Source organism: Pinus tabuliformis, chromosome 2_2, assembly GCF_031772625.1.
Source record: "Pinus tabuliformis cultivar Carrire ecotype Pingquan chromosome 2_2, CPIR1, whole genome shotgun sequence".
NCBI classification, from domain to species: domain Eukaryota; kingdom Viridiplantae; phylum Streptophyta; class Pinopsida; order Pinales; family Pinaceae; genus Pinus; species Pinus tabuliformis.
Window position 1 is genome coordinate 404,479,816 of NC_142300.1, and position 12,062 is coordinate 404,491,877.

The window sequence follows — 12,062 nt, forward strand, 5'->3', positions numbered from 1 at the left end:
TTATTGTTAATAATTTGTCCTTGAATTAAATTATTAATTATAATCGAAATTCTATTCTCACAACAACTTGTAATAGTTAGCTAACTCAATTTGACTTAGTTAGCTTAGTAAATTAGAGTTGGGAGTCTATCTACTGAGTCATGTAGAGTGATTCCTAAATTTTAGGAGTCTAGGTTGAGTTCTTTTGAGTTGTAATTAATTAACTCAGTCTAATTGAGTTAAAGTGAGTTAAACTAGATCAAATAGTTGGAGGGAATAGAAGGAGGTCTAGTAGTGGGGACAAGCATGAGTGCAGCTTCGCTGCTCCACCAATTAACTGAAGATTCCCTCATAAATAACTCATGCATGTCAGTTATGAGGAAGACCCTGTTGAGATTAGATTTAAGGGATATTGTACGATCAATTGTATAATTTTCTGAGTTGTACAAATAGCGAATGAAATCAGTTGGGGGCCTATGGATGGATTGCGCAATTATGGAGACATAATTTTCTAATTAAATATGGGCTAATTCTCTCAATAATTTGACAAGGAAGTAGGGGCTTGGCAGGCAGTAGAATTGGTTAAGTGTTGGCTTGAGCTGGTTTGTGAAGCGGAGAGATAGATTGTACTTGTGCAGAGACTGTTCGGATTGAACAAACATTGTATTTTCTTCTCATATATTCTGGTTAATTCAATATAGATAGTTGGGGTTTCGAGCAGTTGCTTTCCCCAGAAAAATATTGTGTTATGTGCGATTGAAATTCTTCCTTTTCTGCTTAGTGTTTTCATCAATCAATTTTGTTTTTTGCTAATGAGTAGAGTATATTCTTGTCTTATCTTTTAGTATATCACATAATTTGTTGAATCTACAAGTAAAAATATACATGGTATTAGAGCTAAAGACATTATGGAAGAGGACAATTTGAGTTTTTTGTGCAGGTGAAATCGAATTTGCAGGTTCATACTTCAGAGTCAGTTGTTTGTCATTCTATGGTTTGAGACTTGAGTATTCCCTGGAGGGAAGCTCAAATTACATAGCTTCGAAGGACAAGATGGAGGCAGTGATGGAAGACAACTTGCTAAAGGAATTCATAGATCATGATATTCTGAAGCCTCGAACATCCGATGCTAAATCTCTGGTTGAATGGAGAAAGTGTGTTGCAAAAGCGAGAAGGATTATCCTAGAAGGAGTTCAAGATCATATTGTCTCAAATCTCCACGGTAAGGAAACTCCATTTGCAATGTGGAAGGAACTGATGTACCTGATTCAAAATAGCAGTGACCACAAGACGTTGGCACTGAATGAAAAACTCAAAAATATAAAGATGGAGAATGATGACTCTATTTCAAAGAACTTGACCAAGTTCACCCAATGTGAGGATGATCTTGCAACTCTCAGGATTATTGTTGCCGAAGACAATTTGGTGAGCCTAACACTTTCAGGACTTCCCAAGAGTTGGCACAATTACCAAGACTCAATTAATGGGAGGGAGAAGCTACCAAAGTGGGAGCCATTGTGGTTCAACTTGGTACAAGAGGAGATTCGGCAGAATACCAGAGATGGATCGTCATCAAAGCATGATGATGAGGAGAATTGTGTTGTAGCAGGTAAGGCAAAGAAAGGGAAGGCAAATTCATCCCATTCCAAATCATATTCTTGTCAGGGCGACAAGAAGAAGGACATGTTAAAAATTATGTGTTTTCAGTGTCACAAGTTAGGACATTTTGCCACAAAGTGTCTGCATAAGAAGGCTGGTAAGATGCCCTCAGGAGGAGCGACAAGTGAGGCTCTTGCTTCATATTTCAAACTGGATTTTACCCTCATCACTTGTATGGTTTCATCAATGATGAGTAGTGTATGGTACCTCAATAGTGGAGCATCTTTCCACATGACGGGTAACAAAGAGCTCTTTAGTAACTTGGAGGAGAAGGATCTCCATATGCATATTGAGATGGGTGATGATGGGAGTATAGCACAACTGGGATTGGTACAGTTACCTTTCAGAGGGAGTCCGGTTGGAGGATAGAGGTTAGGATGTGATATTTAGTAAGGGAAAAGTGTTCCTTCGTCACTTATCGACAAGAGAGGTGAAGAGGATAGGGTTTTGAGTGAAAAACCTCTACAAGTTGGAGGTAAAAGATTGTGTTTCCTTGAGAACTTAAGAAGAGAAGGTGCAGAGCCGATGTATCGGTGACTTGTGGCATAGGAGGATGGGTCACTTGCACCAAGGTGCTTTAAAGATCATGTAACAAATTTCTACCGGTATTTCGAAGGGTACACTAAAGAAGGTAGACACATTCAAAGGGTTTACATTAGTAAAGTACACCAAAGCTTCCTTTCATGACAAATATAGTCGAGCATAGGTGATCCTGATCGAGTTCACTCAGATGTGTGTGGATTGTTCTCGACAACATCTACAGCCAAGCACAAGTATTATGTGATATTTGTTGATGATTTTGGTCATATGTGTTGGATCTTCTTCATGTGGAAGAAGGATAAGAATTTTGTTAAGATTTGTGAATTTAAAGCACTTGTTGAGAAAGATATTAGCAGGAAAATGAAAGTCCTTAGGAGAGATAATGATGGAGAGTATATATCGAATGATTTTAAAAAAAATTATGCATCAGAAAGCATTCGATAGGACTTGATAGGACCTCATAACCCACAGGAAAATGGGGTGGCTAAAAGGAAGAACAGGAGTATTGTGGGAGTGGAATGAGTGATGTTGCATGATCAGGGCCTACCATTACATTTGTGGGCTGAAGCATGCAACACAATTGTATATTTCCACTATATAAGCCATCATCAAATTCTCGAGATGAGTACACCGAAAGAGACATTTTCAAGGAAGACACTAGATGTGGCACATTTCAGGATCTTTGGTTCATCAATCTACTGCCATGTTACCAAAGATGGACAGAGAAAGCTAGAGTCAACAACAAAATTGGGCATATTTTTGGGGTACACTGATACACCTCACAACTATTGGGTGTACCTGCAAAGCAACAAGATGACATTGTTTTGTAGAGATGTGGAATTCAATGAAGAGAAGGCAATGAGATGTTCCCTTGAGAGGCAGCTTCAACTACATGCAGTTGAGGAGCTCTTAGCTCCTAAGGAGGAACCTCAGGATGATGTGGAGTAACCACATGCATAGGAGAAGGGAGTGGAGACACCCACTTATGCAGAGTCTTCCAAAGATGGGAGAAAGCACACCAGAGAGGCTGACAGGTTATTGCATGATATTAGAGAAAATGTGGGAGCACCCACATCACAACGCAGGTAGAGGAGGTTGCCGAAGAGGTACACTAACTACATGGCTCTAATGAGTGCATGTGTAGAGATTGAGCCGTCCTCTTTTGAGGACGCAAATCAACAACCAATTTGGGTTGATGCCAAGGTTGAGGAGTATGACTCCATTATCAGGAATAATGTTTGGGATGTGGTCCCAAGACCATCAGATAAGTTAGTGGTGAGTTCCAGATGCCTTTACAAGGTAAAGCAAGCAGTAGATGGTAGTGTGGAGAAACATAAGGCCATGTTTATGGACAGAGGGTTTTCTTAGGTGGAGGGGATTGATTACAATGAGGCATTTGCTCTTGTTGCAAGGTACACATCAATAAGGTCCATTCTAGCACTATCAATGGAAATGGGACGGAAGACACATCAGATGGATGTAAAGACAACATTCCTCAATGGCATGACTGAGGAAGAGGTGTATATCGAATAGCTTGAAGGATTTGATACCTTCAATAGAGAGTCTCATGTGTGCCAACTCAAGCGAGCATTGTATGGAGTGAAACAAGCACCCCGTGCTTGGTACACCAGGATCAATAGCTATTTCACTTGGTTGGCTTCACCTAAAATTGAAGCAGATGCAAAACTTTACCATATTGTGGTTGAAGATAAATTGTTGATTATTGTTCTATATGTTGACGATTTGATTCTGTCAGGTGATGATAAGCTGATCAAGTATTGCAAAGAGGATTTTGCAAGAGAGTCAGAAATGAAGGACTTGGCACTCATGCACTACTTTTTGGAGATGGAAGTATGGCAAGGTGATGAGGAACTGTTTGTCTCTCAGGGCAAGTATTCCAACGATATGCTCAAGATGTTCCACATGGAGAATAGTAAACCCATGGAGACTCTTCTAGTTGGTAATTAGAGGAATGAGGATGTTACTTCCAGTGAAGTAGTGGAGTGTACTATTTACAGGCAGTTTTTAGGTTCACTCATGGATTTGGTGAACACACTACCAACCATGTGTTATGTAGTTAACTAGCTTAGTCAAGAAATGGTTAAGCAAACCAAGTTGTATTAAAGGAAGCCAAACATGTGTTGAGATACCTCAAAGGCACTACTCAGTATGGTCTTTGGTACATATGGATAGAGGGAGTGAAGCTTCAAGGTTCATCAATGCAGATTGGGTAGAGAGTCCATCCGACTGGAAGAACACATCAGGTAGGATCTTCATTATTGGGTCAACAGTTGTTTCTTGGTACAACAGGAAACAAAGACCAATTGCAATTAGTTCAGTAGAAGAAGAGTACATGGATTCTAGTCAAGCAGTGTGTGAGGCTATCTGGATGAGAAAGATTCTAGTTGGTTTGTTTGGTCAGCTGATGGGTCCAACAATGATTCACTGTGACAATCATAGTTGTATCAAACACTCTGAGAATCATGTTTTTCATGATCAGTCCAAGCATATTGATATCCAGTATCATCATCTTCGATATTGTGTACGTAGGAGAATTATGTTGTTGGAGTACATTCCCACAGAGGAACATGATGCAGATATTTTGACAAAGGCCTTGTCAAGATGAAACTTGGATTTTCACAAAGGCAGGATCGGGGTAGAAGATAATCTCTTTCTTGTTGAGAGGGAGTGTTAAAAATAACAACAAGAAATCGTAATCTAATTTTTTCCTTGAATTTAATTAAATTGAAATTCTATTCTCATATGAACTTGTAATAGCTAAGTAAGTTAATTTGAGGTAGTTGGCTTAGTAAATTCGATTTGGAAGTCTATCTAGAGTCATGTAGAGTGATTCCTAAATTTTATTGCTCCAGGTTGAGTCATTTTAAGTTTTAATTAATTAACTCAGTCTAATTGAGTTAAAGCCAATTAAACTAGCTTAAACAGTTGGAGGAACTAGTAGGAGGTCTACTAGTGGGGACAAACATGACTGCAACTTCACTGCTCCACTAGTTAACTGAATATTCACTCACAAATAACTCATGCATGTCAGTTCTGAGGAAGACCAAATTGAGCTTAGAGTTCAGGGACAATGTACTATCAATTGTATAATTTTTTGAGTTGTACAGATGGTGCATGCAATGAATTGAGGGCCTATGGATGGATTTCGAAGTTATGGAGAGAGATTTTCCCAATTAAATATGGGCTAATTCTCTCAGGAATTGCAAAAGGAAGCAGGGTATTAGCAAGCATCATAATTGATTAAGTGTTGGCTTGTGCTGGTTTATGAAGCGGAGAGATAGATTATACTTATGAAGAGAATTTTCGGATTGAACAAGCATTGTATTTTCTTCTCAGATCTTCTGGTTAATGCAATATAGATAGTCAAGGTTTTGAGCAGTTTCTTTCCCCGTAAAAATATTCTATTCATTGTTTTCATTGATCAATTTTGGTTTCTCCTGAATATAGTAGATTCTTGTCTTATGTGTTAGCATATCACATAAGCTGTTGAATCTACAAATAAAAATCTAAAATTATAAACCCAAGAAATTAGTAAATCCAAGAAATAATTAATATTTTAAATCCAAGGAATTAATGTTATGAATCCAAAAGATTAATATTATAAACCTGGAGATTAATATCAGATCCCAAAAATATAAACCATAAAATCAATATGATAATCACACATCATAAACATAAACAATCAATAGTTAACCTTAACATTAATATTACAAACTCAAGAAATTAATATTTGATTTTATATTTAACCCTAACATTAATATTATAAAACTCTAATACTACTTTTGATTCCAATTAGCATAATTAACTATAATATATTTGGGTATGTAATTAGAATATAGGAACCTCCTTAAAAATTGGAGTTGTTAATCTTCCAATTAGCATAATTAACTATAATATAATTGGGTATGTAATTAGAATATAGGAGCCTCCTTAAAAATTGGAGTTGTTAATCTTTTCTTCTTTATTTAATCTTTTCTTCTTTATTGAGATTCTAATTTCTCATCTAATGAAATGAAATTATTTTGGATGTAAATAAATTTTTTTATAAAATAAAATTATTTTGAAGATAAATGAAAGTTATAATAAATATTATTTGTGAAATTTAAGATAAAAATAATTTTTAATGGTATTGAAAATTAAAATAAATATTTAGTTCTGAAATCGAAAATGAAAATAAATTTTTATTTTTTTGAATTAAAAGGTGAGTAAAATTTTCCTAACATATTTTAATTTTGACTTTTTTAATAATTTATTTTTATTTCTTAATAATTTTTCTATATACCATAACAATTAAAGGAAAAAAACATACTTTTTTAAAATGAGATTTTAAGAAAATAAATGTTGCTATGTTTATACATTAAAATCATATTTCTATGAAACCTATGCATGTATGAGCTACTTATTTATTGAAATTACATCTTAGTAAAAAGGTATTGCAGATCATATATATTGATTATGGTGAGTATTTTTGTTGTGAATAACCATATTTTGTCTACCTACTCCATATGCTTGCTTTTCTTTCTTACACTATTCTCAGTGCACATGCTTACAATATTAGATTTATGAATATTACCTTATGTCTTCTTTATTCCTACTTAGTATGAAGACGAGACAATGGGAGCCATGGATCAAAATTTGTTCAATGTAGGTTTCAATCCTTATTTTCATTGCTGTATAAGAATTATTTAATTTAAACATTCATTTTCTAATCTTTGTATTCTTTTACATATGATGTTTTACATGTTAATGCACATGCACACTAATTACTAGACCTATAACTCTTAGAGCAAAAAAATCTAGTTTTTTAATAGTAAATTATGTTGGTGGAGATTTCAAATAATTTTTTTTTTTTAAATTGAAAATTGCACTAATGTCCATAAAACATTACTATAGTTAGATTTTTATTAAAAATTCATTGCAATTTTTTAAATAATTGAACTAATTTATTAATATATATATATGGAAAAAAAATAATTAAAAAATAAAATAATAAATATCCAATTAAATTCTCTCCATATAATCTTATATACACAATAAGAAAATGGTCTCAAAAATAAAATAATAAATATCCAATTAAATTCTCTCCCTATAATCTTATTGGTCTCATTAAATTCCCTATTGTATATGCTATAATATTGTTGAACTACTATTTATGTGTATTTGTTTGATGTTTTCCAAACAAAAAAATTGTATTTAAAACTTAAATAAATAAACACAAAAAATGTATAATGTATAAACATTAGCTAACCTTTTAAATTAGTTTTCATCAGTTCATATAAAAAACTAATTCATTCTAACTTGTCCACACTGAAAAAAAACGTAAAGAATTCCAACTGAAATGTAACTGTTCCTTTATAACGAAAATAAGATTGATAAATTGATATTAATTTTTTCATATAAATGTCTTACCAAATATATAAAATGTAGGGAACGATGATGGGAGAATGTGCTTCAGCTGCTTCATCTTGATTCAAAAAGTTTCAGTAATTCAGGATATCATTCATGGCAGCAATTTGACAACATCATCATACGCATACAACAATTACTTTTAGAATATTGGTAGGGACGAAATTAAATAGAGACGGATGGAATGAAGACAAATAGATCAAATCTGTTACTGAGATTGATGTGCGTGTCTTTTCCTTGTAGGGCATGAAAATTAGGAGAGTGATTGGAAATTTTTAAGTTGGATGGATACGAGTGGAATGGAATTAAATAATTGAATTCATTCATATTAATCCATCTTTTTAAATATTTCAAAATACCTGCGCACGATTATATATGAGTGGCTAGATTTAAATTAAAAATGTAAATAGTTAATCCATCTTGGGCCACACAACCTTTTATCATTTTTACGCCATAAGGCGTTCCTTTCTGAGATGAACTCCCCCAGATGCCTTTCTGTCTTAATCGTAGTCGTCGGATCTTTTGTTAGACGATTGAAGTAAAATCAGCCGTCCAATTTAATAAAAAATATTTTAAGTTAAAACATTAAAAAAACCGTTATCGAACCGTCATGACGCGTGGATATCAACGTTTGATGTAGAGGAGGGCGGGGATGTTGAGGAGGGCGCAGGCGGAGTCGCTCCAGAGGAGGGCGGGGACCTGCAGAGAAGCGTTCGTGCAGAGTTTTATTAAGGAGAACGCTGAAGATTACTCTGAGGTTATTTTGTGCCAAGAATATGCAACGTTGCAAAAGCCCCCTGCTAATATCGATTTTCTCAGGGAAGCTATTGGGTTAGGGCTGCAAAAGTCGGTAATATCGATTTTGCTCTCTATTTCTTGCCTGGTAAGCTGTTTCAGACCCGATCCAGTGTGTGGTGTTGATGGCATTATATATTGGTGTGGGTGTGCAGATGCTCAGTGCGCCTTTCTCTGGGTTTGGCTGCAGTTCCTGCACTTTTCATGACAATTGGAGGGATCCTCCTTCCCGAGACTCCCAACAGTCTGATAGAACGCGGGCATCTAGAGAAAGGGCGCGCTATCCTGGAGAAGACCAGGGGCACCAAGCATGTAGATGCAGAGTATGAGGATATGCTAGATGCAAGTGCATTGGCTAACGCCATCGAACATCCATTCAAGAATATTTTGGAGAGGAGGAATCAGCCACAGCTAGTGATGGCCATCTGCCTGCCCATGTTTCAGATCTTGACTGGAATCAATTCCATATTGTTCTATGCCCCTGTTCTTGTCGGCAGTTTGGGCTTTGGTTCAAATGCTTCCCTGTATTCGTCTGTTTTAACCGGAGCTGTTCTTGTACTTTCCACCCTGGTATCAATTGCAACTGTTGACAGGTTGGGCCGCAGAACCTTGTTTTTTGATGGTGGTATTCTGATGATATCATGTCATGTAAGAGCAAAGCTGACACATGGCAGACCTTTTTTAATTTTGTTGCATCTTGTTTTCAAGCATGTCAGCATACATCCTCGATGTATGTGGCTTTTCAGATGGTGAAACCCAGGGTTATTAGACACCCATGTTTTCACCACAGCTAGGGATGCCCCCATGAAGGAAAACTATATTTTTGGAGGATTCCTATGTTTCAACTCTAGGAGCCAAATGCACTTGATGATTTTTAATCGAATATTAGTTCAAAATAAGGCTTGAACTATGGGAAGTGCATCAGTTGCTTACTTTTACACCAGGGAAATAAAGCTCCCGATATTATGCTTTCTCTTTTAGGGGTTGGTTGAAACCATTGTTGCTATGTGTGCTTGAGTGCTTTTGTGGCTTGTTCCACTTACATTTGCAGAGTTGAATCGGAATCCTGAGTTTTGCCTATATGAGCCGAGTAAGTGAGAGGAAAGCTAGAATAAATATGCTTCAATTGTATTCCTGGTTTCTTTTATTCGGCATGGAAGCCTGTATGACTTCTTAAAAGGATAGGAATTGCTGTAAGTGTTAGGGGGAAATTGGTTGTAAAATCTCTCTAATTAAATTAGTAGTTGTGACCACATCCATTAAGTAGCTTGTAAAGAGGGATTTTGTAGTGACTCCAAGTTCATATGCCATGCCATGTGTAACAGGGACATGCGAACCTGTTTTCAAAGTTCCAAATTCCAAACCCCTTATTTAATCCCAACAACTGGTTGCACTGGGAAGAAAAGCCCTCGAATTACTATTGTCTATTTAAGAAAAGTTTAGTAGCAGCTTATGGAAAGTTTTTTTGGCCTTTCTTTTTGGGTTGCTTCCTGTTGGACCCGTCAGTAACAATATTGCCCTATCTTTTGACAGGTTGCTGTTGGCATAATCTTGAGTGTAAAGTTCGGAGGAAACAAACAACTATCCAAAGGCTTCTCAGCATTGGTGGTAACAGTTATCTGTTTATTTGTGGCTGGATTTGGGTGGTCATGGGGTTCTCTTGGATGGACTGTGCCAAGTGAAATTTTCCCACTAGAAACCCGTTCTGCTGGACAGGCCATAACTGTCTCTGTGAACTTTCTTTTCACATTTGCAATTGCACAGGCCTTCCTATCTCTTTTATGTACTTTCAAGTATGGGATTTTCCTATTCTTTGCAGGCTGGATCTGTATCATGACTGTCTTTGTATACCTCTTCTTGCCAGAAACTAAGGGTGTACCCATTGAAGAAATGATTTTTCAATGGAGAAAACATTGGTTTTGGAAGAATATAGTTCCACCCGTGGATGAGGGGGCACAGACTTTGAAGGAACCAGATCTGTGATTGATGTAAAGACTAATTTAGGTTGTATCTTTGTATACCTCTTCTTGCTAGAAACTAAGGGTGTAACTAAGGGTGTACCCAAAAAAATTGCCAGATTCTAGCCATTGTGGCTGTCTGGGCAAATCTACTGCCTCGGTAGATGATGCCGTATACATATGCAAAAATGCCTACATATGCATGACTATGGAAGCATTTCTATATATTCGTATATAGAATTGGTTTTGTATATGTATGAAGCATTTCTATATGTGGAGAAAATTCTTTAATTATGCCGTAAGGCGTTTCCCTCTGAGATGAACTCCCCCAGATGCCTTTCTGTCTTAATTGTAGTCATCGGATCTTTTGTTAGACGATTGAAGTAAAATCAGCCGTCCAATTTAATAAGAAATATTTTAAAACATTAAAAAAACCATTATCAAACCCGTCATGACGCGTGGATATCAACGTTTGATGTAGAGGAGGGTGGGGATGTTGAGGAGGGCGCAGGCGGAGTCGCTCCAGAGGAGGGCGGGGACCTGCAGAGAAGCGTTCGTGCAGAGTTTTATTAAGGAGAACGCTGAAGATTACTCTGAGGTTATTCTGTGCCAAGAATATGCAACGTTGCAAAAGCCCCCTGCTAATATCGATTTTCTCAGGGAAGCTATTGGGTTAGGGCTGCAAAAGCTGCGTTGTCAAGGCCTGAGAATGAAATCGCCATTGCTCTCCGAGCGAGGGAAATACCATAAGATTATCGGTCTGCAATGAGAATAACAAGTCTGTTTCTTGTCCGGTAAAGCTGTTTCAGACCCAATCCAGTGTGTGGTGTTGATGGCATTACATATTGGTGTGGGTGTTTAGATGCTCAGTGCGTCGGCGTAGAAGTGGCCGAGATCGGTTTCTGTGAAGTGGGCAATAGAGGAAGCGGCCTTTTGTCTGGGCAGCTCTTTTACTGGTACATATAGTGTGGTTAATTTTGTTAGGATTCATTGTCCTCATTGGAGTCCCTTGAATTAGTGACTGTTAGGGTTAGGGTTATTTGGGTTTCTATGATGTCTCGATCGCTATTTTGCTCTCTATTTCTTGCCCGGTAAGCTGTTTCAGACCTGATCCAGTGTGTGGTGTTGATGGCATTATATATTGGTGTGGGTGTGCAGATGCTCAGTGTGCCGGCGCAGAAGTGGCCGAGATCAGTTTCTGTGAAGTGGGCAATGGAGGAAGCGGCATTTTGTCTGGGCAGGTTCTTTTACTGGTACATATAGTGTGGTTAATTTTTTAGGGTTCATTGTCCTCATGGGAGTCCCTTGAATTAGTGACTGTTAGGCGCTACTCTGCTGGGCTTAAAATTCTGTGGAAGTGCTGACATCGAAAAAGTAAAACATCTGGCCATTATTTGGTTGGTAGTTGCAGTGCTCTTGTGTTCTATGTATTTTTTTTTATAGGGAAGTTTGGACGCTATTATGTCAATAGAAGGGTACTTTCTGATGTATTGTTTTTGCCAGCATTTTTCGTTGTTTTTGGGATGTATTTGTACCCACATCACCAGAGAGGTGAGCCATTGATTGCTACATTTCAATAAAAAAACCCTCTGAAGGGTTAACTGATTTTTTAAAATATGTTTGTTTGCATTTCAAACATTTGTTGTGGTTAATGAATGATCTCTCTTTTTTTACCTGGTGACTTAGTATGATGCTACATGGGTA

The 12,062-nt window shown here is 36.9% G+C and overlaps 1 protein-coding gene across 1 annotated transcript; it reads left to right on the forward strand.

Annotated features, from left to right (window-relative positions):
• The first annotated feature begins 8,257 nt into the window (after positions 1-8,257).
• On the forward strand, positions 8,258-10,383 carry LOC149192988 (sugar carrier protein A-like). Its single transcript, XM_089407173.1, has 3 exons — positions 8,258-8,455; positions 8,539-9,048; positions 9,934-10,383. Exons 1-3 carry the CDS (start codon positions 8,258-8,260, stop codon positions 10,381-10,383), a joined length of 1,158 nt encoding a protein of 385 aa, XP_089263299.1.
• The last annotated feature ends 1,679 nt before the right edge of the window (positions 10,384-12,062 follow it).

Excerpts from the sequence above, each read along its gene's own strand:
- LOC149192988 (XM_089407173.1), top strand. The coding sequence starts at position 8,258 with ATGTTGAGGAGGGCGCAGGCGGAGTCGCTCCAGAGGAGGGCGGGGACC. Across the intron at positions 8,456-8,538 it reads GGTTAGGGCTGCAAAAGTCG|TTGGTGTGGGTGTGCAGATG; the intron begins GTAATATCGATT and ends TGGCATTATATA. Across the intron at positions 9,049-9,933 it reads TTCTGATGATATCATGTCAT|GTTGCTGTTGGCATAATCTT; the intron begins GTAAGAGCAAAG and ends ATCTTTTGACAG.